Source organism: Schistocerca nitens, chromosome 2 (genome assembly GCF_023898315.1).
Source record: "Schistocerca nitens isolate TAMUIC-IGC-003100 chromosome 2, iqSchNite1.1, whole genome shotgun sequence".
NCBI classification, from domain to species: domain Eukaryota; kingdom Metazoa; phylum Arthropoda; class Insecta; order Orthoptera; family Acrididae; genus Schistocerca; species Schistocerca nitens.
Genome location: NC_064615.1, coordinates 140,246,908 through 140,272,782, shown reverse-complemented (window position 1 = coordinate 140,272,782; position 25,875 = coordinate 140,246,908). Strand labels below are relative to the sequence as shown.

At 45.6% G+C, this 25,875-nt stretch overlaps 1 protein-coding gene across 2 annotated transcripts in view; it reads right to left on the bottom strand.

Annotated features, from left to right (window-relative positions):
• LOC126235841 (DNA polymerase alpha catalytic subunit) overlaps positions 1-25,875 on the bottom strand; it is a 330,143-nt gene that overhangs the window by 294,340 nt on the left and 9,928 nt on the right. For both annotated transcript variants that reach the window (XM_049944704.1, XM_049944705.1), the window contains exons 2-4: positions 20,148-20,339; positions 19,662-19,983; positions 10,647-10,724 (exon numbers count right to left, since the gene is read on the bottom strand). In XM_049944704.1, the coding sequence (XP_049800661.1) occupies positions 10,647-10,724; positions 19,662-19,983; positions 20,148-20,339 (592 nt within the window). The remainder of the gene's footprint in view (positions 1-10,646; positions 10,725-19,661; positions 19,984-20,147; positions 20,340-25,875) is intronic.

The following is a 25,875-nucleotide window of genomic DNA, read 5'->3' as shown; positions in this document are numbered from 1 at the left end:
TAGAACTGGGTTGCCATCTGAGCTCTTGATATTCATACAAGTGGTTCTCTTCTCTCCAAAGGTCTCTTTAATTTTCCTGTAGGCAGTATCTATCTTACCCCTAGTGAGACAAGCCTCTACATCCTTACATTTGTCCTCTAGCCATCCCTGCTTAGCCATTTTGCACTTCCTGTCGATCTCATTTTTGAGACGTTTGTATTCCTTTTTGCCTGCTTCATTTACTGCATTTTTATATTTTCTCCTTTCATCAATTAAATTCAATATTTCTTCTGTTACCCAAGGATTTCTATTAGCCCTCGTCTTTTTACCTACTTGATCCTCTGCTGCCTTCACTACTTCATCCCTCAGAGCTACCCATTCTTCTTCTACTATATTTCTTTCCCCCATTCCTGTCAATTGTTCCCTTATGCTCTCCCTGAAACTCTCTTCAACCTCTGGTTCTTTCAGTTTATCCAGGTCCCATCTCCTTAAATTCCCACCTTTTTGCAGTTTCTTCAGTTTCAATCTGCAGTTCATAACCAATAGATTGTGGTCAGAATCCACATCTGCCCCTGGAAATGTCTTACAATTTAAAACCTGGTTCCTAAATCTCTGTCTTACCATTATATAATCTATCTGATACCTTTTAGTATCTCCAGGATTCTTCCAGGTATACAACCTTCTTTTATGATTCTTGAACCAAGTGTTAGCTATCATTAAGTTATGCTCTGTGCAAAATTCTACCAGGCGGCTTCCTCTTTCATTTCTTCCCCCCAATCCATATTCACCTACTATGTTTCCTTCTCTCCCTTTTCCTACTGACGAATTCCAGTCACCCATGACTATTAAATTTTCGTCTCCCTTCACTACCTGAATATGTTCTTTTATCTCGTCATACATTTCATCAATTTCTTCATCATCTGCAGAGCTAGTTGGCATATAAACTTGTACTACTGTAGTAGGCATGGGCTTTGTGTCTATCTTGGCCACAATAATGCGTTCACTATGCTGTTTGTAGTAGCTAACCCGCACTCCTATTTTTTATTCATTATTAAACCTACTCCTGCATTACCCCTATTTGATTTTGTATTTATAACCCTGTAATCACCTGACCAAAAGTCTTGTTCCTCCTGCCACCGAACTTCACTAATCCCCACTATATCTAACTTTAACCTATCCATTTCCCTTTTTAAATTTTCTAACCTACCTGCCCGATTAAGGGATCTGACATTCCACGCTCCGATCCGTAGAACGCCAGTTTTCTTTCTCCTGATAACGACGTCCTCTTGAGTAGTCCCCGCCCGGAGATCCGAATGGGGGACTATTTTACCTCTGGAATATTTTACCCAAGAGGACGCCATCATTATTTAATCATACAGTAAAGCTGCATGTCCTCGGGAAAAATTACGGCTGTAGTTTCCCCTTGCTTTCAGCCGTTCGCAGTACCAGCACATCAAGGCCGTTTTGGTTAATGTTACAAGGCCAGATCAGTCAATCATCCAGACTGTTGCCCCTGCAACTACTGAAAAGGCTGCTGCCCCTCTTCAGGAACCACATGTTTGTCTGGCCTCTCAACAGATACCCCTCCGTTGTGGTTGCACCTACGGTACGGCCATCTGTATCGCTGAGGCACGCAAGCCTCCCCACCAACGGCAAGGTCCATGGTTCATGGGGGGAGGGAGATTCAAGTATCCAACATAATCTGAAGCTAACCATCTCGAGCAGTTTAGAAAGTACATTCATCAGACGAACTGGGCGGTAGCTGTTGAGAGATGTTGGGTTTTGTCGGGCTTAAAGACGGGGATAACTATACTATCTCAGCATTGTGACGGAAAAGCACCCATGAGCCAAATGCAGTTGAAGAGGAGATGTTGCCTCTGGAGAGTGTCAAAGTGTTGGAGCATCTGGTCGTGGATAAAATCCAGGCCTGGGGCTGTGTAACACCAAGAGGTAAGAGTCGGCAAGAATTCCCATTCAGTGAAGGGTTCATCATATGGTTCAGCATGGTGTGGACTGAAACAGAGGGGGGTCTGTTCAACTCAGCACTTCTGCTGGAAGAAGGTAGTAGGACAGGAAGAGGACGCTGAGGCCGTCACAAAGTGTATCGCAAGGTGTTCTGCAGGGACCAACGAATCAGCGCATAGAGCATCTTGGAGATTAAGACCCTGGACATTTCACTGATGCTGGTGGCTCAGAAGGCTACGGAGCTTGAACCAAACCTGTGATGAAAAGGCATATGTCCCCAGCGAGGAAACATTGTGCTCCCACCATTCCTTTTTACTCTGCTTAATAAAGTAACAAGCCTTACCACGGAGACACTTAAAAGCAAGGACATGCTCTTAAATTTACATAATATTGTCCTGAAGCACATCGCCCTTGTATAGACCCTCTGTATACTCCTTCCATCCTTCTGCTTTCCCTTCTTTGCTTAGAAATGGGTTTCCATCTGAGCTCTTGATATTCATACAAGTGGTTCTCTTTTCTCCAAAGGTCTCTTTACTTTTCCTGTAGGCAGTATCTATCTAACTCCTAGTGAGATAAGCCTCTACATCCTTACATTTGTCCTCTAGCCATCCCTGCTTAGCCATTTTGCACTTCCTGTTGATCTCATTTTTGAGACATTTGTATTCCTTTTTGCCAGCTTCATTCAGTGCATTTTTATATTTTTCTCCTTTCATCAATTAAATTAAATATTTATTCTGTTACCCAAGGATTTATACTAGACCTCATCTTTTTACCTACTTGACCCTCTGCTGCCTTCACTATTTCATCTCTCAAAGCTACCCATTCTCCATCTACTGCATTTCTTTTGCTCATTCTTGTCATTCCCTAATGCTCTCCCTGAAACTCCCTGCAACCTCTGGTTCTGTCAGTTTATCCACGTCCCATCTCCTTAAAATTCCCACCTTTTTGCAGTTTCTTCAGTTTTAATCTACAGTTCATAACCAATAGATTTTGGTCAGATTCCACATCTGCCCCTGGAAATGTCATACAATTTAATACCTGGTTCCTAAATCTCTGCCTTACCATTATATAATCTGTCTGAAACCTTCCAGTACCTCCAGGCCTCTTCTATGTATAAAACATTCTTTCATGATTCTTGAACCAAGTGTTAACTATGATTAAGTTATGCTCTGCAAAATTCTACCAGGCGGCTTTGTCTTTCATTCCTTACCTCCATTCTATATTCACCTACTACGTTTCCTTCTCTTCCTTTTCCTACTATCGAATTCCAGTCTCCCATGACTATTAAATTTTCGTCTCTCTTAACTATCTGAATAATTTCTTTTATCTCATCATACATTTCATCAATCTCTTTGTCATCTGCAGAGCTAGTTGGCATATAAACTTGTACTACTGTGGTGGGCGTGGGCTTTGTGTCAATCTTGGCCACAATAATATGTGCACTGTGCTGTTTGTAGTAGCTTACCCGCATTCCTATTTTTTTTATTGATTATTAAACCTACTCCTGCATTAGCCCTATTTGATTTTCCTTTATAGCCCTGTAGTCACCTGACCAGAAGTGTTGTTCCTCCTGCCACTGAATTTCACTAATTCCCACTATATCTAACTTTAACCTATCCATTTCCCTTTTTAAATTTTCTAACCTACCTCCCCAATTAAGGGATCCGACATTCCACGCTCTGATCTGCAGAACACCAGTTTTCTTTCTCCTGAGGAGTTCCCGCCCGGGTATCCGAATGGGGGAGTATTTTACCTCCGGAATATTTTACACATGAGGACGCCATCATTATTTAACCATACAGTAAAGCTGCATGCCCTCGGGAAAAATTATGGCTATAGTTTCCCCTTGCTTTCAACCATTCACCGTAAAAGCACAGCAAGACCGTTTTGGTTAGTGTTACAAGACCAGATCCGTCAATCATCCAGACTGTTGCACCTGCAACTACTGAAAAGGCTGCTGCCCCTCTTCAGGAACCACACATTTGTCTGGCCTCTCAACAGATACCCCTCCGTTGTTGCATCTACGGTACAGCTACCTGTATCACTGAGGCATACAAGCCTCCCCACCAACAGCAAGGGCCATGGTTCATGGGAGGGATGCCTTCTATAATTAATCAGAATGTTTAGTCTCATATACATCTGCAAAAATTCACATGCAGGAGGGGAAGTGAGATAAGTTGGCAAGACACTAAAACTGCCCTATTTGATAAAATGGGTAGGTCAATTTCGAGACATTCATGCCGAAGGAAGTGACACAAAATCTACTAATTTAAGTGTGGGAGAATTCTGTGGCAAAAACTCTGTACTACAGATTATTGGGGGGGATTTATGGGTGATGGAGGGTGGGTGGGGGCAATGGTCCGTCTTGTGGAGACCTATGTTTGGAATAGAAGATTTGAATTCCAGTTAACACTAACGTTCACATTAAACAATGTTATTACCTCTCCAGTATACAGACAGCCCAGAGTGTTCCGCATGTCTTAGAAGTTTAAAATATTAACAAAAACAGCAGCTGGCTCGCCTTCAAAATGGCATATTTGGTACACCAGTTGCAAATGAATGATTGGTTGGTTGGGGGTATAAAGGGACCAAACTACATCAATTCCTTTTTACTCACGCAAACAAGGCTCAAGGTAAAACAACTACCACAATTAGTCTGGGAAAGTAAAAGGGCATAAAAGGAATGGGGAATCCCAAAAGAGAAAATGAAAGAAACAAATAAAAAAGGAGAAAATGTACACCACAAGGAAAAGCAGAGGAAGTTATTCAAATGACAGAGCAGATAGCCCGGGCCAGCTGTTCACAAGAATAAGAAAGGATGAGCCAGCCACTCTGCCGCACACTAAAACGTCCAGCCTAAAAGTCAAGGAGAAATGAACACACATAGGGAAAAGATGAACACCATGGCAAACAAAGTGCAATAAAAAGGTGACAACAAGTTAAAATTTAGAGAGGGTGGAGGCCTTGGAGAGAAGGCCAGACACCCACCCTTTGATTGCATGATAAAAAAACCACTCACAAATAAAATGTAAAACTGAATCTGCCGTTGCGGCACTGTCGCCTAACACCACAGGCAGCGTGCTGGGAAGGTTAAAGTCCACCACAAAGCAGCTAAAATTGGGCAGTCCAACAACAGGTGGACAACAGTGATGTGGGAGCCACAGCGACACTGAGGCAGGTCCTTGCAATGGAGGAGGTGACCAGGTGTTAACCACGTACAGCTGATGCGGAACCAGCAAAGGACAACACTCCCCTGCAAGTGGCACCCATGGATGAGCACCATACATTCATTATCTCCTTGATAACACGGAGTTTATTTGGTGCACTAAAGGTGCGCCAGTCAGTATCCCAAATCACAAAAACTTTGCGGCAGAAGACCGATCACAAATCCGTCTCCAGCAGGCTAATCTCCACAGTTGGTTTACTGGTGGCCTGTTTGGGTAGGCAGTCGGCAAGTTCATTGCCCGGTATCCTGAAATGTCCTGGGGTCCAAATGAAGGTCACTGAATGTCCACTGTTCCTGAGGGCATAAAGAGATCCCTGGGTAGCCATTACCAAAGGATAGGATGTCGAGGGAAGCACTGGTCGAGGGCTGCTTAAGAAGTCACTACAGATAACGAAGGACTCACCAGTGCAGGAGCGGATATGCTCAAGAGCACAATAGATGGCCACTAACTCTGCAGTGAAAACACTAGAGCCATCCAGCAAGGAGCGCTGTTCAGTATGGCCAACATGAGCATAAGCGAAGCCAACAGGATTGTCGACCACTTATCCATTTGTGTAGACTATTTCTGAACCCTCGAAAACACCAAGAAGAAGGAGAAATTGCTGGCAGAGGGCCTAAATTGGAACAGAACCTTTTGGACCTTGTGGTACGTCCAGCCGAAGCTGTGGCTGAGGTATGGGTGTACGTAAGTGGACCCTCAGGAAAGATGGTATAGGGGAAGCTTTGAGTTCTGTAAGAAGGGACCAGGCACAGACAGCGAGTAATTCCCAGTTCTGGGCCACCATTGTGGGAGATGGATCGCTATGTTAGGAAAAAGGAGACATTAATTTGGATAACAAGATGAATTATGAATGTGAGTGGTATAATTTGCAAGCAGCAGTTGCCACTGGAGCCGCAGTGGAGGAACGCCACCTCCACAAGGAGGCTGTTTACGGGTCTCGTTCGGAAGGCTCCCATCGCGAGCCTAACTCTACAGTGGTGGATAGGACCCAGCAGATGCAGTGTGGAGGGCGATGCTGAACCGTACATCACACTCCCAGTTAATAAAGGACTGCACAAGGGCTTTGTACAGCTGCAGCAGTGTAGGATAATCAGCACCCCAGTCGGTGTGGCTCAGACATTGAATAATATTAAGAAGCCACCAGCAAATGGCCTTAAGCTGACGAAGATGGGGTAGCCAAGTTAAGCAGACATCAAAGACCAGTCCTGAAAAGCAGTAAGTCTCCACTATGTCTATTAGTTGGTCATTGAGGTAAAGTTCTGGATGGGGGTGGACAGTATGACGACAACAGAAGTGCGTGACTCAAGTCTTGGTGGCCGAAAACTGAAAGCTGCAAGTGAAGGCCCATGACTGTGCATTCCGTATAGTTCCCTGCAGCCACTGTTCAGCCACACCAACAGAAGAGGAGCAGAAGGAATTACAAAAATCGTCAGCATATAGGAGAGGAGAGACTGACAACCCTACTACTAATGTTAGACCATCGACAGCAATTAAAAAGAGTGGGATCCTCAGGATACAGCCCTGCAGTACCCCATTCTCTTGTACACAGGGTGCACTGTGGGAAGCACCGACGAGAAATCTGAAAGTGCGGAGCAACAAAAAGTTCTGTATAAAAATCGGGAGCGGGCCCTGGAGACCCCACCCACACAGAGTAGCGAGAATATGGTGTCGCCAAGTGGTATCATAAGCCTTGTCAGTCGAAAAAGACGGCAATAAGGTGTTGTTGCCGGGAAAAGGCCGATTGAATGGCAGACTGCACGTGGACCAAGTTGTCGATTGTGGAGCACCCTTGGTGAAAACCGCCCTGGGACAGAGCCAGAAGGCCCTGTGACTCAAGGAGTGAACACAACTGCCGGCTCACCATACGTTCAAGCAGCTTGCATAGAACAGTGGTGAGACTGATAGCATAATAGCTATCAAAATCTAGTGGGTTCTTACCAGGCTTTAGCACTGGGATGATAATACTTTCCTGTCATTGCAATAGGAATTCACCATCACTCTAGATGCGGTTGGAAATGGCAAGGAACTGGCACTGGGAATCCGCTGACAGATGTTTGAGCATTTGGAAATGGATGTGGTCTGGGCCAAGGGCTCTTGTCAGGACAGTCGGCAAGGGCACTGACAAATTCCCACTCACTGAAAGGAGCATTATGTGAATCAGGGTGGCATGAAGCAAAAGAGAGGTGTTCTCCTTCCATCTCCTCTTGGAGGAGACTAATGGTGGGGTGGTAATTCTCAGACACAGAGATGTGAGCATAATGCTCAGCAAGACATTCTGCAATTATGTCTGGATCAGCAGATACAGCTTCATTTATGGCTATTCCAGGTACACCTGCAGGGGTCTCATAGCCATAAACTCGGCTGAACTTGGTCCAAACCTGGTGGAGACATAGTGTTCCCAACACTCTGCTTCCTTCATTAGGAAGGTGTGGCACTTATGACGGAGGGCCCACCTATGGTCTCTAATGGTCGCAGCAATTTCTGGTAACCACCACGCCACTGACTTCCGCAGGGCGCAACTGGAGGAACATGGGATTGCCAATTCAGCTGTGGTAATAATGGTATTAGAGATGGTGTGAATCACATGATCGATGGTGGCAAGTAACAGAGATTCAACAGTGGTAGCAAATGTGAAACTGTCCCAGTCAGCCTTGGGAAGAGCCCGCATGGGCTAGCGTCGAGATGAGGGATGCTGGGGTAGGGACAGGAAGAGTGCAAAGTGGTCACTACCACACATGTCGTCATGTGCTCTCCAGTAGGTAGATGGGAGAAGGCCAGGACTGCAGGCAAAGAGATCAATGGCCAAATTGTACCATGTGCCACACTGGAATGCTGAAATGTGTGTAGGCATCTGCGTTCAGAAGGCAAAGGTCGAATTGAGTTAGTTGATCCTCAACATCTTTGCCACAGCCAGTAACCTCGGTTCCACCCCATCAAAGGTTATGAGCGTTAAAATCACCCAGAAGGAGAAAGGGTGGGGAGAGTTGCGAAGTGAGTGCAGCCAATACATGGGATGGTGCATCACCATCTGGAGGGAGGTGGATGTTACAGATGGTAGTTTCCTGCGTTGTCTCACTCTGACAGCCACGGCTTCTAAAGGTGTTTGAAGGGGCACAGGTTCGCTACAGACATAGGTAAGGACAAAGATGCAAACTCCATCTGATAGTCTGTCACAGGCAAGACAGTTTTTGCAGTACCCTCGATAGCCATGAAGAGTGGGGGTCTGCACTGCGGGAAACCAGCTTTCCTGAAGGACAAAGCAAAAAGCAGGTGTAACACTTAGAAGTTGACATAATTCAGCCACGTGGGAGAAAAAACAACCACATATCCCTTGGAAGATGACACTTTCTGTCGTGTGGGAAGGCATGAAGTGACCAAGGAGACAAATTAGGCCTCAGCATCATCTGCTGCCACCCACTGAGTGTTGGCATCCAGTACCATTGCATCCAAAGTGTCAGCAAGATCTAGGTCCTCAGGGAGTGCCGTGGACACAGAGCCGTGGGGGACTGGTGGGGCACAGGCAACTGCAGGCTCCTGTTTCTTAGGAGACTTCTTCTTTGATGGTTTGTCCTCTCGCTGCTCCTTAGGGCTTGCTGGGAGAGCTTCTAGAAAGTAGCTTCCGGGACAAAGGAAGACCGTGAAGCCCTTTGACCAGCAGCCAGTGGCATCTCTCTTGCTTCTCTGGCTCTGGCTGAGGGGAGGGGACCAATATCCCAAGCATTGGGCGGGGGGGGGGGGGGGGGGGGAGGTTGGGAGGTTGGGGGGTTGGGGGGAGGGTAGATGCTCCCAAAGTAGAAGCTTTGGGGGCAACAGAAGAAGACATGCCCCCAGCCAGCTGGAGGGGGGAGGAGCATACGTGAGGAGCGTAATGGCGTCATCAAAGGCGAAGCCGTTGTAGCCGTAGCGTAGGCAGATAGCATTCGAACAGGGTTCAACCTTTCGAATTTTACTTTAACCTCGGGGTAAGACAGCCTGTCCAGAGTCTTGCACTCCATAATTTTCCGCTCCTTTTGGAGTACTTGGCAGCCCAGTGAGCAGGAGGAGTGGTGCTCTCCATAGCTGACATAGGTGAAAGGAGGCGCACATGCAGTATTCGGATGCAGCGAATGTCTGCAGTCTCTACATGTGGCGCTGGAATTGCACCAGGAGGATCACGTGCACGAATTTACAGCACTTAAAGCATTGCATGAGGGGAGGGACGCAAGGTTTGACATCACATCGGTATACCGTCACCTTGACCTTTTCAGGTAACAAATCACCCTCAAAGGCCAAGATGAAGGCACTGATGGTAACCCTATTGTCTTTAGGCCCCTATAGATGAACCGGATGAAGGGGACACCCCGTCATTCCAAATTGGCGCGTAGCTCTGTCGTCAGACTGCAATATGAGGTCATGATGAAAAATAATTCCCTGGACAATGCTGAGAAGTTTATGGGGAGTGACCGAAACAGAAATATCACCCAGCATGTCAGGTGAGTATGCCCAAGACTGTTTCTGAGCAAAAAAAAGGAGGCTTCATACCCAGAAAGGAGTTCCCATTGATTCTGCTGTAGGCTAAGTATCTAGGCAAATATGGACCCCTGAATTCTGTAGTACTAAGTTCCTCCTACGGCATTGGTAGGGAGGGAACGATTTAGGGTCATATCTGTCAGCATTGTTATCAGCCTTCTCTTTCTTAGAGACGCTGGAGCCATTCAGTCCGCAGCAAAAGATGACTTAGTACGCTTCATTGCGGGTCATCCATCCTGATGCCACCCACTGCAATCAGGGGCTCTCCCAAAGGGCGCCATCCAGCCACAGCAAAGGCCACCTGGCATGATGGTCGTTGCCGGGAGTCCTGATGCCCCAAGAAGATGGGCACCTACTCCTTGGCATACGTGGGGAGTTTGCAGCTCTGGCATCAGTAGTGCAATCCCTGTGTTATCAGTGGGCTACCACCAAATGGGTACATGCTGTCCCCACCACAACAAGTTGGCTACCATGCTGGATGTTGGGTGCCGAGAAATCCAATATTGTCTTAGGGCGAAAGAAGGTAGTGGACTATGGAAGTAGACGATGTACCCTATAAGGCGTCCTTGCCCAGGTAACTGGATTGCAGGTAGAGTTGCGGATCCAGGACAATATGAGGCGCAGGTCTAATCGCATGTTGGATATATGGTGCACCATGTAATGCATCCATCTCCAAATGGCCCAAACTTTGGATAATTTTGAAGGTGGTGTAGGTCAACCCCTGAAAGGGGACCATAACTGAGTCGGCCGTAAAGTGAGAGACTCCTTTTAATCACCTCTTGCAACAGGCAGGAATACCTCGAGCCTATTCTAACTCCCGAACACGCAGGGGGCCAAATGAAATAACAATATAAGATAAATGTTTCTTCTATACTTTACAAAAGGAACACAGTTAGAGCTCTTAACCATAACACACAAAATTAAAAAATGTTTCAAGAAATGTTTCTACTTTTGATCCATACTCACACAGGGGACTGTTGTTTTTCCTCTGGAGCCTTCAAACACCTTGCAGGAGCAGCTTCTGCCAACGATTTCAGGTAACTTCTACAGGCAGAGAGAATGTTGAAATTATATATATGATATGATTTAAGCCATCATTATTTATAAGGGTCAGAAATGAAAGTTACCAAGCATTTTACGACACAAGTATAGTTTATAACCCAATACAGTCTGCATATCAATATTTAAGGTCTAAAATAAGGAACAAGACTAAAAAACTTCCCAAATAACTAAAAATAGCTAACACACTGAGACTATTCAGTAAAAATCGAACCAATGGAAACTATATCACAAAGTAACAATCTGTAACTGCATTATGAAGGTTAGTTATGGTAGTGCTGGCCCAATAAGCAAGACAGAGCACTGGACTAGTAAACATATAAACTTTTACTACTGTAGTGGTTGGTTGATTGGGGTTGAAGGGACCAAACAGCAAGGTCATCAGTCCCTTGTTTCAAGTGTGGTCCATTCCGATAGTGTGACGTCTCAGAAAAGTCAGAACGATAAAAGAGAAAAGGCTAAAAAACGTAAAAGTGCAGTCATGTCATCAATGGTAAAGACAAAATGAGGTAAGTCAGCAAGAGAGCGAACCCAACGCTATGCTATAGACAGGAAATATCCCACCTCTGAAGCAGTAGAGACAAGATCACCTGCGACTTAAAAGCGTGCAACCGCTAGGATGTAGAAGTGCGTATGGGAAAAGGAGACTAACCAATCCAAAAAAGTAATAAAAACAGAGTAAAAGGGGAAGATAAGAGGATCTCGACCAGGGAGGGGAGTCAGGAACCTCCAAACACGGCATACAGTGGGAGATACCCCAACACTCACCGCTCTGCGCCAACACCAGAGAGAGATTAAAAACCTTAAAACTGAGAATAAAAACCACTTTCCCAGAGGAAACAGAGAACCAGTTCGACCATCCAGGAATCGTCAGCCAACATCAAAGGTAAAGTGCGGGGGAGTCTGTACTTAGCAAGCAGAAGGGGGCATTCAACCAAAATGTGGGCTACTGACTGGAAGGCTCCACAACCACAAACAGGGGAGAGGGGGGGGGGGGGAGGACTCATCATGCAAAAGAAAACCATGGGTCAGCCTGGTGTGGCCAATGCGGAGTCAATACAGTGTGGTTGAGTCCTTTCGAGGGAGGCGAAAGGAAGAATGCCACGGTCCTGGTGTCACCTTAATCGAACGAAGTTTATTAGACAGGGAAGTAGCCTCCCAAGAGTTGGCCCATGATTGTGCGAAGTGGGATTTGATGTGAAGTCGTAAATTTGCTGCAGGAGGGTTTACAGAAAACGGGGGTAAAAGACTGCTCCCCCAGCCAAACTATCAGCGAGCTCATTACCTGGAATACCTACACGGCCAGGGACCCAAAGGAAGTCAATGGAACAAGCAGCACGGTGAATATCAACGAGATGGTCATGGATGGCAGAGACCAAGGGATGGCGCGAAAAACACTGGTCAATAGCCAGAAGGCCACTCATTGAGTCCGTACATAACAAAACGTGGTTGTGTTGGGACTGTTTAATAAAGGTAAGGGCCGGGGAAATTGCCATCAATTCCACAGTAAACATCCCACATGTAGGTGGCAGCAGATGATTTTCCGTTCCAACAGAGGACGCAAAGGCATATCCCACATGATCAGCAGATTTACAGCCATCGGTGTATAAAACAACAGCATCCCGAAACTCCCATAAAATTCGGCGGAAAAAGGAATGCAACACCATCGGGGGGATGGAATCTTTCGGACCTCGGCGGAGATCCATCCGAATTCGGGGCCGAGGAGCTAACTGGGGGGTGGTAGAGGGGGGGGGGTTGGAGGGGAGGGAGCATGGAAGACAGGACAAAGAAGGAAGCTGAAAATCATGGCGAAGAGATGCAAGGCGGAGCCCAACCAGTAAACCCGCCCAAGGTGGGCGACGTCCATGGTCTTGGAACAGAACAGAATAGGAAGCATGAGTGGGAGAGGAACGGACAGTGATTGCATAAGACACCAGAAGCTGGGACCGCCGAACAGAAAGGGGGGGGGGGGGGGGGGGGCGGATCCCAGCTTTCAACCAGGAGACTATCAACAGGGCTAGTAGGGAGGGCACCGGTGGCCAAAGATACCATGATGGTGGACTGAATCCAGCACGTGCAGTGTGGAAGGAGCAGCTGAACCATAAACTTGACAACCATAGTCCAAGCGAGACAGAACTAAAGCACGATAAAGGCGGAGGAGGAGGGAGCGGTCTGCACCTCAAGAGGTGTGGGCAAGGAAGCGAAGGACATTGAGCTTACAGAAACATCCTACCTTCAGAAATCTGATATGCGGCAACCAAGTGAGTTTGTTCTCGAAAAGAAGACCCAGGAAACGAAACTGTGGGACCACAGGCAATCATTGTGCATTGAGATAGAGCTCTAGATCAGAGGGGATCGTAGTACGGCGACAGAAGTGGACCACCCCGATTTTAAAGGAGTAAATTGAAACTGGTGTGAGAGGGTCCATGCAAAGGCACGCCATATAGCTCCCTGGAGCTGCCGCCCTGCAGAGGGCATCGAAGAGGAACCCAAATGCAGAAATCATCCACATACAGAGCAGGGGCGACCAAAGGACTGACAAAGGCCACAAGTCCATCAATAGCAATGAGGGAAAGAAGTACACTCAATACAGAACCCTGTGGGATGCCCATCTCCTGGGTCTGCGGAGAACTAAAAACAGTACCAACCTGAATCCTGAATGACCGATGGAACAGGAACTGGCAGATAAAAATCTGGAGTGGGCCCCGAAGACCCCACTGATGAAGTGTAAGTAAGATGTAATGGCACCAAGCCGTGTCATAGGCCTTGCCAAGGTCAAAAAATACTGCAACCAAATGGCGACGCTGGGAAAAAGCCTGCCGAACTGCGGATTCCAAGCGAAGTAAATGATCAATCGGAGACTGTCCCTCTCGGAAGCCACACTGGTAAGGGGACAATAGGTCCTAAGATTCGAGGACCCAATTGAGCCGACAGGCTACCATCCATTCAAGTAACTTGCAAACATTTGTCAGACTAATTGGCTGATAGCTTTCAACAAATAGGGGGTTCTTACAAGGCTTAAGGACAAGAACCACGATGCTATCCCTCCATTGAGAAGGGAAGTCACCCTGGAGCCAAATACGGTTAAACACCCAGAGAAGATGTTGCTGTTGTGGAGCACTGAGATGTTGAAGCAGTTGCTTATGAATGGAGTCTGGGCCAGGGACTGTATCATGAGAAGAATAAAGTGCGGAAAGAAATTCCCATTCAGTAAAAGGTTCGTTGTAAGATTCTGACTGACAAGGGGTAAAACATAAGGTGGAAGCTTCGGCCCAATGTTTCCGGTGAAGGAAAGCAGCCGGATAGGAGGCTGATGCTGATGCCGTTGCAAAATGGGTCCCAAGATGTTCCACAAGAATCAACGGGTCCGTACAAAGGCCATCTGGAAGATGAAGGCCTGGAAGGGTGGACTTCCGATGGCAACCTTGGAGAGGGCGAAGTGTAGCCCATACCCGTGACATAGGGACAGTAGAACCGAGGGAAGAAACAAATCGTTCCCAACATATCCGTTTACTCTGTTTGTTTAAATAATGGGCTTTAGCGTGAAGGCGTTTAATGGTAATAAGGTTGGCAATGGATGGTTGCCTCTTAAGGTGTTGCAAAGCTCGATGGCGATCACGGATGGCAATGGCCGTACTCCACCACGGGACTTGCCGGCGACGAAATGGTCCAGGTGAGCACAGTACAGCAAGGCTAGCAGCGGGAGAACAATCGCGTCAGACACGTCACGTAGGACATCATCAATACAACCCGAGAAAGAGGGAGAAAGCATGACCTATGCAGTGTATAGAGTCCAATCGGGGCGTTGGAAAGACCAACGGGGTAACATGTCCAACGGGGAGCGGGAAGGGAGCGAGAGAATCAACGGGAAATGGTCACTATCACAAAGGTCGTTGTGTGGCAACCAGTGTAATGAAGGGAGGAGAGAGGGAGAAGAAAGAGAAAGATCAATGGCAGAAAAGGTACCATGACTGGCACTGAAATGAGGAGGGGAGCCATCATTAAGAAGGCACAAGTCGTGGTCTGTAATAAACTGGTCTATGAGAAGACCTCGTGTAGGTGGAAATGAACTGCCCCACAAGGGATGATGAGCATTAAAATTCACGAGGAGGAGGAAGGGAGGAGGAAGTTGCTGAAGGGCAGTTTAGGCAGTAGGTGTAAGAGTCCTGTCAGGAGGGAGCTAAAGATTGCAAACCATGACCTCAAAGTCCAGGTGGAACCTAACAGCAACCGCTTCCAATGTAGTTTGAAGAGGAATCCACGTGCTAGCAACGTCTGTATGGACCAACGTACAAACGCCACCAGAAGACCGCAGGGGTCCGACCCGATTTCGACAGAAAACACGGAACCTACATAGGGTCGGTGAGTGATCATCAGTAAAATGAGATTCCTGTAGAGCCACATAAGCTGCAGAGTGAGACAAAATAAGGGATTTCAATTCTGGAAGGTGACGGTAGTATCCATTACAATTCCATTGGATAACCACACAGAACAATGATTCAAATGGGGGTTGAACAGGCTAAAGCCAGTCATACCGCCGGGTCACCACCCGTCACCGACAAGGTGGGGGCGACATCCATGAACAACAGGTCAGAATCTGGTTGTGAAGCCGGGGATGGGACCTCTGGGGACACCAGAGGCTCCTTGTCCTGGGACTTATGTTTGTTCTTCTTTTCTGTTTGAGATCGAGGAGGGCTGTGTGGCATAAAGGAGCCAGCTGCAGCAAGGTCAGGAACAGAAAGAGATCGCGCGACCTGGGGGCCGACAGACTGCGGTTCTCGCAGTCATCGCGTGGCAGCAGACCTTTGGCCTGGATGGCGCCGGGAAGGGGCGTCCTAGGAGAGGCGCCCTTGACCGGCAGACACCGAAGGAGTGGGACACTTCTCCGGCTGGGGAGGGAGAGCACCGCCCAGAGGAGAAGGTATGGGAGCTGCAGGAGAGGGGGGGAGGAGAGGGGTCCGGGACTGGGGTAAGGAAGGGAGAGGAAGGGGTGAAGATGTAACTAACCATAACTAGACGTCATGGACACAGGGTGAAGATGTGTATACTTCTTATGAGCCTCAGTGTAGGTTAAACGATCACGGGACTTATACTCCTGTATCTTCTTTTCCTTCTTATATACTGGGCAATCTGGTGAACGTGGAGAATGATTGATGATTGCAATGACAATTAACACACACAGGAGGGGGAACACAGGAACTCCCCTCATGGAGTGGATGTCCATAGTCACCACAGAGAGGGGCCTGCAAACAGCGGGAAGACGTGTCCAAAAGGCAAGCACTTAAAACACCTCATAGGAGGTTGGATGTACGGCTTCACGTCACACTGATAAACCACAATATTTACTTTCTTAGGGAGTGTATCCCATTCAAAGGCCAGGATAAATGCACCAGTATCAATGCGATTGTCCTTCGGACCCTTCTGAACACGCTGAACAAAGTGAACACCCCGCAGTCCGAGATTGTCCCTAAGTTCCTCATCAGTTTGAAGGATGAGGTCCCTGTGAAAAATCACACCTTGAGCCATATTTAGAGATTGGAGGGGGGGGGGGGCGGGGGTAATGGACACAGGAATTGTGAATTGTGCCAAGATGGTTACAGGCACGAAGGGCCGCAGACTGGGCAGCTGAAGCAGTTTTCATCAACAACGAACCCGACCACATCTTGCTCAGGGAGTCCAATTCGCCAAACTTGTCTTCAATGTGTTCCACAAACAATAAAGGTTTTGGTATTGGTGAAAGTATCCCCATCAGCCCTGGTGCAAACCAGATAGCGGGGGAAAGGTTTCGCCCCTAGCCGACGGGCCTGAACCTCCTCCCAGGGTAGCCATGGAAGGGAAGGCCGAAGGGGCAGGAAAAGCAGCACTAAAAGAATCAGTTCCACACAGAGAGACGGCCGCAGAAGAATGGCCAGAGTTCTGGACCCATATGCTTTTCATTTGGATATCGTCCGCCCTGATATCACCCACTCCGATCAGGGGCTCTCCTCACAGGTGCCACCCAGCCACAGCAAGGGCCGTCTGGCATGGCGGCCATTGCCAGGAGTTCTGATGCTCCAGGATGACAAGCAACCACTCCTAGGCTTACATGAGGAGGTCACAGCTCAGGTATCAGAAGTGTGATCCCTATGTGTTCAGGGGGCTCACACAAAAGGGTACACAGCGACCCCACCACACGGACTGGCTACCGTGCTAGCTATGCACCCTGGCATCAGACAATGATGTGAAAGAAAAGATGGAATGAACTAGGAGGGCACACGTTGGAGACACTAGGTAAGGTGCTCTTCCCCAAATGGCTCACACTACGGAAGAGAAATTTAGTAGTGGAGATCAAACCCAAGAGGGGGACCAGGGAGTGCCAAAAGGAGGTGGTGATTACGCAACAAAACTAAATTGCAAAACACACAAAGGTCCACTATTTGTGGGGGAATTTTATACCTGACTCATAAACTGTTTGTTTCTAGACATGATAATTGCCTCAAAGTGGGAATGCTGTTTGAATTGGTGGACAACTGTAAAAATAAAATAAATAAATACACAATTATATATAGGTGGAGAAAATAGGGATAACTGTGAGTCGATATGAATAGGTACAAGGAAAACAAACATTAAAAGAAAGTAAATAATAATGTGCAATAAAAGATTTTTGTGTTGATTTAAGGGAATATTCTAATTTGAATAATTTACATTATGTCTTCAAATTGCTGTTAGCATGGACCCATGACCAATTTAATTAAACCTCTACCTAATAACACACACCAACTCCTTTGCTCTAGTACAAGCGGTGATGGATCACTGCATGGGTTCCAAAGCACCGTAAGGAATAACGACCCATCTTTATCTGTCATCATTCAACTGCCACCCACAACTTAATGGGACTGGCAAAATCTAGGTCCAGTGAGCACACAACTTACTCAATTATATCCCAGATGAGCTCATTAGGAACAAGATCACAGAATCATAGATGGAGTGGGACGGAAAAGAGCAAAATAACCCCACATCTGGTGATCCTGTCACCATTCAATTTGCTAAGCATCCTACTCACCTGCACAATGTTGTAGGCAAGCAAGTGGATACAGCAAATCAGACAATGGATTCACATATGACTTTCCAGTGAGGGGTGATGGCAGACATTATCACAGATCCATTTCATCCCACATCACCACCACCACCACCACCACCACCACCACCATCCATCCATATGAGAATACCTATCTCTCTCCAGAGCAGTAGACTGGCAGAAGCAGTTTCCCCCAAATCAAGGCACGCAAGTACACCTTTGACACAATGCCCATGAATAACCCAATGCCTGCAAACCAGTAGTGATGCATTCTTCTGTAATGACAACAGAAATACAAGGTTTCACAGACACAACATGCTGAATGACTTCATTTGCCACAGTGACAGGAGCACTTACTCCCCAATGCAACAGATGTCACTAATTCAGTTTCTTGTGACCATATAAAAAGGTTCTCGTGACCATATAAAAAGGCAGCTGGTTTACTCGTGAATGCAGATTTATAAGTTTGCCCAGTATGCTGAAGGTCTCACAAAGGTCTTCACAGGCAGACACTATCACCCAAATTATAGTCTGCAAATAGATTTCCTGCTCCATATCCTCACCACTGCTAAACCTCTCACCACCCTGAAGAACCAAATGCTAAGGAACACCCCTCTCAACATCGCATCGCAGTGGAGCAATTAAACCATGCCCTTAGCCAGCACTACGACAATCTAAGATGATGACCAGAAATGAGGGGCATTCTACCCACAATCCTTCCCACGCTTCCAAAAGAAGTATTCTGCTGCCCACCCAACCTACACCACATCTTGGTCCAGCTGTATGTAACTCCCACTCCTAACCACACAGTTCATACCCCTGTGGAAGACCCAGGTGCAAGACCTGCCAATTCACCGACCCAGCATATCCTACTGTAGTCCTGACAATGGGTTACCCCACCCCATAATAAGCAGAACCACCTGTGACAGCACCCATGTCTTATACCTGACTCATAAACTGTTTGTTTCTAGACATGATAATTGCCTCAAAGTGGGAATGCTGTTTGAATTGGTGCAACCTTGCTGCACTTTCATCACAGCATTTTATGTGGGCACGACTACCAAAAAGCTGTCCACCACAGTGAATGGCGAGTGCCAAACTGTAGCCAATAGCAGAGCTGACTGCCCAGTGGCAGAATACATTGCTGAGCACAACATCCTCAAGTTCAATAGTGGCTTCACGATCCATACCATTTGGAGCCCCCCCCCCTCCCCCCTCCTGAGCACCAACTTTTCTGAATTATGTAGTAGATGACAGTTATCCTTGCAACACATCCTTCACTCTCATTATCCTCCTGAACTCAATCTCCACTAAGCCACTGCATTCACACCTCTACCAAACAGTCTCCCCTTTCCTCTGTCCTGTCATCCCTTCCCAATCCACACCCCACATCATCTTGCCCTCCATGAACTCGTTGGCTCACGTCCATGCAGCTGCTTCCTCTCCCTCGCATGATCCTATGTCACGCACCTGCCATCTCCCTTCAAGTTGTTAGCAATCCTAACCCCTCCTCCCACTTTCTGCCTCTTTCTAATCTCCCCCATGAGGTACAACCCCCCACCACAGTCTGCCTGCAGCACTGCAGTCCTAGCACTGTGTGTTCTGTGTTTTTATTCTTTTTTTGCTTGGAGTGCCTGTTGACAATACAATGCTTCTACTATTCAGCAAGTGGTCTCCTTCATTCCTAAATGATTGAAATTCTGATTTAGAGATTTGGATTCTTATTAAAATGACAACCGCCCATTATTAAAGACATGTAATGAACTGTCTTTTGCCACCATAAAAGAAACGTTGGATTTAATCAAATTAGTTACAAGATATATCTTAAGAACCTTTAATATATGATCGGTAATAAAATTACTTACTGTGGAGATAATCCTGTGTCTAATGATTGTTTCTTGCTGATGCTGTTATTACCATGCAACTCCTGCATAATGTCACCTAGGATATCATCATCATCCAATTTCACATTTGCTTCTCTTTTCCTCTTTCGTGATGGCATGTTCATAAGCATATTGCGAATACTCGCTGACCCATCACCGTTTTTCTTCGCATCATTTTTACTATTTGATTTCTTAACGTGTTTCCCACTGTAGCTGTTTTTCTGTCGTGAAGCTGAAGTAATTGATTCATCATCAAGGTCATCATCAAATATTTCACGACCATCCTCAACATATCCACTGCCATCTACAAAGAAAAAGCTTTTAGGTAAAAAAAACATACCATACTTTATTTGGGAAAAAAAACACACATACACATTACCATACATGATAAGAACAATCTCGTTAAGAAGTAGAACACAATGACTGAAACCCAGCATTCCTTAGGTGAGATTTTTACATAAATATTACCGTCATCAACAATCCAGTCATCAACCTGACGTTCCAGCACTTTCTTCGAATATTCTTTTTCATCCACTTCCTCATACACATTTTCAAAGTCCTCCACTTCATATTTGTTTTTGCTTCCTTTCAACTGTTTCAGTTTTTCAAGTGCAGCGAGACGACCATTACGATCCGCTTTTTGTCGCCGGGACCTGTGAGCTAGAAGTGAAGATATAATTAGTAAGTCCAACATTTAAATTTGATCATAGACATTTAGTAACATTCAGATGACTGTGTTAATTCTTAATCTAGCTTCTCACAAGCAAAATAATGGTCACAGTGAAATAAGCAACAGTTACTAAGCATATGCAACAAAGTCTCAGACTTAGAAGCAATCCTAAAAGGAGGTGGAGGTCCTACAACACTAATTAGAGAGAGATGGCTAAAAATCTAAATCAACAGAAGTGAGATTCTTTGGGAAAGTCTAAGTTTATATGGAAGGATTGGCTTATGTGAAATGGGTGATGGATTTGCCACAACAGACAATAAAATCAAATTGACCAACAAAGTGAAGTTGCATGTGATACTGTTTGGCCCATAATCAGTATCAAGAGTGGGCATAAAGTTATAACTGGGTCTTCCTACCAATCACCAGTCACCCCCAGATATAACCAAGTAGTTTACAGAAAATCTCAGTTTGTTAGTACACACGTTTCTCTATCAAACTGGAGAAGACATTAATAATTCAATAATCAATTGGGATGGTTACGGTTTTGTAAGTTGTGGATGTGACAAGACTCTCCACAAAAGAATTACTAAACACCTTCTCTGCACCTAGTACATATAGCTACGAAGCCTGCTCATGATGGAAATATAACAGACATAATTGCAACAAACAGATCTGACCTCTTTGAGGATGCCCCTAATGAAACTGATATCAGTGACACAGTCAGTTGTCACAACAATGATTACTAAAACACACAGAACACCTAAAACAAGTAGGAATACTGATTACTAAAGTACAAGGAATAGCTAAAAATAGTAGGAATATTTACATGTTCCAAGATATGTAACCATTATAAGGAAACTTCTAATGAAACACTGACATCTGTAAAATATATGTAAACCAAAGCATAGGGCTATAGATAGATGCTGAATGAAACATGATTGGCTAACAGAAAAGGAACATGTGAAGCCTTAAACGACCACCACATCAGTACCTTATTGAAAGAGCTCTCACAAAACCCAAAGAAAATCTGGTCAAATGTATGTCAAAGACGCCAGAGACTCAAGAATCAAACAGGTAGTGAAACTGAGGGTAGAAAAACAAAACTCAGGAATGCTGGGCTCCATTTTCAGATGTTCCTTTATTAAGCATGGGACGTATGTATTGCCTCAGTTTACTTTTCATACCACTGTAAGGATGAGTGGTACAGATATTGGTTATAGTTGCATTGAGAAACAGCAAACACTAAATAAGAATTTCAGTTGAATTAGCTCTCATTTTAATTACAACATACTGTAGATACCTCTAACAAAAATCTGTGACGAGTACTTGAAAGAAAGTACCAGTCACACTTGGGTACAAGAAGGATAGCAGATAGGATCTATAAAACTATCGTCCAATCTCCCTGACAGACACCCATTATAGAATCCCAAAACTTACCCTGGTCTTAAACAGCATTATCTCCTCCACACTAAACATTGTGGGTTCTAAAAACATTGGTCATGTGCAACCCAACCTGCACTTTCTACAAATAACTCCCCAAGAAACTATGGATCAAAGACATAATATGGGTACAGTATTTCTTGACTTCCGAAAGGCATTTGTTCTAGTACCACACCTACACTTATTATCAAAAGTACAGTTATAAGGAGTATCAAACAAAATTTGTGGCTGAATTGAGGTTCTCTCGGTATGGAGGATGCCTGAATAAAACAACACAAATACCCAGTCAGGTCTTGACAAGGGTCTAAAGTGGTGCAAAGACTGGCAACTTGTTTAAAATGTTCAGAAATGTAAAATTGTGCACTTCACTTCACTTCACATAATGCAAAAATGTAATATTTTCTGATATAGGCTCAGTTGTAGGTAGCAGACTTCTGTTCATTGATAGGATAGTGTGTTTGCAAATGATGCTGTCATTTATCTCGTAAAGTCATCAGAGGATCAAAACCAAATGCAAAATGATTTAGACAAATGTCTATGGTGCGGAAAGTGGCTATTGACTCTAAATGAAGTGTGAAGACTGTCACATGAGTACTTAAAGGAGTTTGCTAAATTTCAGCTACACAATAGATCATATAAATTTAAAGGCTGTGAATTCCACTAAATACTCAAGAAATAACAATTACATATAACTTAAACTGGAATGATGACATAGATAATGTTGTGAGAAAGCAAACCAAAGACTGGGAATTATTGCCAGATTACTAAGATGATGCAGACTGCCTACACTATACTATTCCATCCTCTTCTGGAGTATTGCTACACAGTGTGGGATCTGCAACAGGTAGAATTAATGGAGGATACCAAAAAAGGTCAAAGAAGGGCAGCTCATTTAGTACAGGGTGACACAGAATAACGGGTATGTTTGAAATGAGTAGTGGCAGCCATGGGCAGGTGGCAGCACTGCGGGTTCATGACAGTTTGTGAATAAACAGTCCGCCATTTCAGTAATCACGGATCAGTGTGCATTAGCCATAAAAATGTTTTATAAAAACAAAGATAGTTTGGTAGCAGCGCAGAGGGAGTTTCGATGTTTTTTATAATTTAGGACGTCATGATATCATTCTGTCGAAACATGCGATAAAATGTTGGATTAATAACTTTGAAGAGACTGGATCTGCCCTCAAGAAGAAACCAACAGGACGTCCAAGAAGTGTACGTTCTCCAGCGAACATTGATGTTGTATACGAGTCTGTCTTACAGAGCCCACAGCGTTTAATTCGTAAGAAAGCAGCAGCTGTCGGAATGTCCCGGGAGAATGTTTGCAGAATTCTTCATCTTGATTTAAAATGTCATCTGTACAAACTACAGATGATGCACCAATTGAAGGACAGCGATTACCGGTTATGACCAGGATTCTGTCAACAGGTGTGCATCCGACTAAACAAGAGTTACTTGCCGTGGTGTGTTGTTCTCCGTTGATTACCACAAGTGATAAGTGATAAGTGAGTGAAAAATGGGAAGAGCACGAGTAAGCGGCAGCAGGCGAGGCTACAGGGGCGCAGGCGGCGCGGGCGCCCGGTCTCCGGCGGCAGGTGAGGCCTCGCTTCCCGACATCGGGGAGCTCGTCCGGTCCCAGGTGAGTGCGGCGCTGCACAGCAAAGACACGCTAGACGTAATCGTGCAATCCATCACGGATTCTGTGACGGCCGCGGTCATGGACAAACTGCAAGAGTCTGTCGGGCGCAACAGCACCGAAATCCAGTCTCTCAAAAAGTCCCTGGCCGCACAAGAGAAAAAAGCCGCCGACCTAGAAGCTAAACTGTCTGCGGCCACCGATGAACTCGAGCAGTATCAGCGAAGGAACAGCTTGCGCTTGTTCGGGGTAGCTGAAAACGATCGCGAAAACACCGACGACCTGGTCATTAGCCTCGTGCGTGAAAAACTTGGCGTGCGAATCGACGTGACCGATATTGACAGAAGCCACCGTGTTGGGCGCAGGATACCAGGTGTCATGAAACCCAGGCCCATAATAATTAAATTTGTGTCATATCGGAAAAGAGCTGAAGTGTTTGCTCAGAAAAGAAAACTCGCCAAGAGTGGGGTTACCCTGAGGGAAGATCTGACGCGCGAAAGACTAAAAATTTTGAACACTGCGATCACACAGTTCGGCCTTCAAAATGTATGGACCCAGGATGGCAGGATCGTAGTCAAGATGGAAGGAGGGAGAAAAACGGTGACGAACATGTCCGAACTGAAAGACTGAGCGAAATCTCGCGAGACACAAAGTCTCATATTGTACTCTGTCTAATATAAGTTAATTAGTATTCTTTCTTTTCATTTTTTTACGTAAATATTGCTTCGTTAATTCTATAAGTACCATAAGTACTCTATTTAAAATCAGTCAATTGTTTCACATAGATATTGCTTCTTTATTTGTGTATCATAAGTGCTCATGTATATTCATATTGTCAGTCAAGCGGGAATTAACATTCACCTTTAACAGGAATCTCCTTAAAACCGCCTTTCTATATCTGTTATTTTCATCCTCGTCGCTACCACTACTACTACTACTATTATCTTTTTCGTAAGCACCACTGCCACTTTCCATCTTTCTTTTCGCTCCCTTCTCCGATACCTCCAGCTTGTCTTTCACCTTTAGCCCACAGACGCTTGAGTCAGTCACGACCTTGGACACACCTGTAAATATGTCTTCCCCCGCGAAATCCAGCTTTTGTCCCTCTTCCGGCCAGCAGGTAGACGGAGCGCGGTCGGTCCTACAGGCGGCCACAATGGGACGGACCGGTTCCGGCGGCGGGCTCTTTGTGGCCCACGCGAACGCTCAGTCGCTAACGGCTCACTTCGACGAGTTCTGTAACCTGTTCTGCCAATCGCTGTTCCATATTATCCTCGTCTCTGAAACTTGGTTGAAACCAAACATCTCTTCCGACGCTATCCGAATCACTGGTTACACTCTCCTAAGGGCAGATCGTGAAACACGACGCGGGGGTGGTGTGGGTGCCTATGTTCGCTCTGATCTGAGACCTACTATACTATGCACATCGGATGCAAAGTGCGAAGGAGAAGCAGAGTTCTTGTTTTTCGAAATAAATATATCAAATCAGAAACTGCTAATTGGAGTAATCTATAAACCTCCAAACGTCGGTGCTATGTCCTCCTTTCAGTCTGCCCTGTCCTCGCTCGTGACACTGTATGAACACATAATCATTATGGGCGACACAAACATCGACTTACAGTTAAAATCTCCCTCTGCAGAAAAACTAAGGAGACTGTTCCACTCCAATGATATGAGTTTAACACCGCTGGACCCAACTCATCACACGCCACACAGCCATACACTCATAGATATAATGGCAACAAAGCGACCAGATAAAATAATTCGCGCCAATCAGACATCCGCTCCAGGACTCTCTGCTCATGACGTGATATTCTTAAATTACTCAGTGCATACTACCAAAGAAAAATCTCACCTGGTAACCTACAGAAACCTAAAAAATGTTAACCATGACGCTCTTCAAAAGGATTGCTCAGACATCCCTTGGTATGATATAAGCAATGAACCGACTTTAGACGGAAAAATTCGGGAATTATGTCGCAAAATCATTGCACTGTATGATAAACATGCTCCTCAACGCACTGTCAAGGTAAAGAGAGCTCCCGCTCCGTGGCTCACCACTGCATTACGCCAGTTAATGAATAAACGTGATGCTGCACATAGGGCCTTCAAGCGTAACCCAACTCCCGAGGCGTACGAAGCTTATAGGAAACTCCGAAATAGAACCAAGCAGAGCGTGAGGAATGCCAAAATCAGACATGCCCGCTCTGTCGTATGCGGCATATCAAAACCTGCTGCACTGTGGAAAAAGCTGCGCAGTTTGGGTATAGGGAAGCGAAGATCTGACGCTGTTTATCAAGCGTCTGCAGAAGAATTAAACGATTTCTTCTCAACAGCTGTAAACTGCCACGCAGCGACAAATTACCAGCCCCAAGATATCAATCTCTCGAGAGACAAGTTTTTCCTAAAACATGTCACTACCGGCACAGTACACAAGGCAATTATGAGAA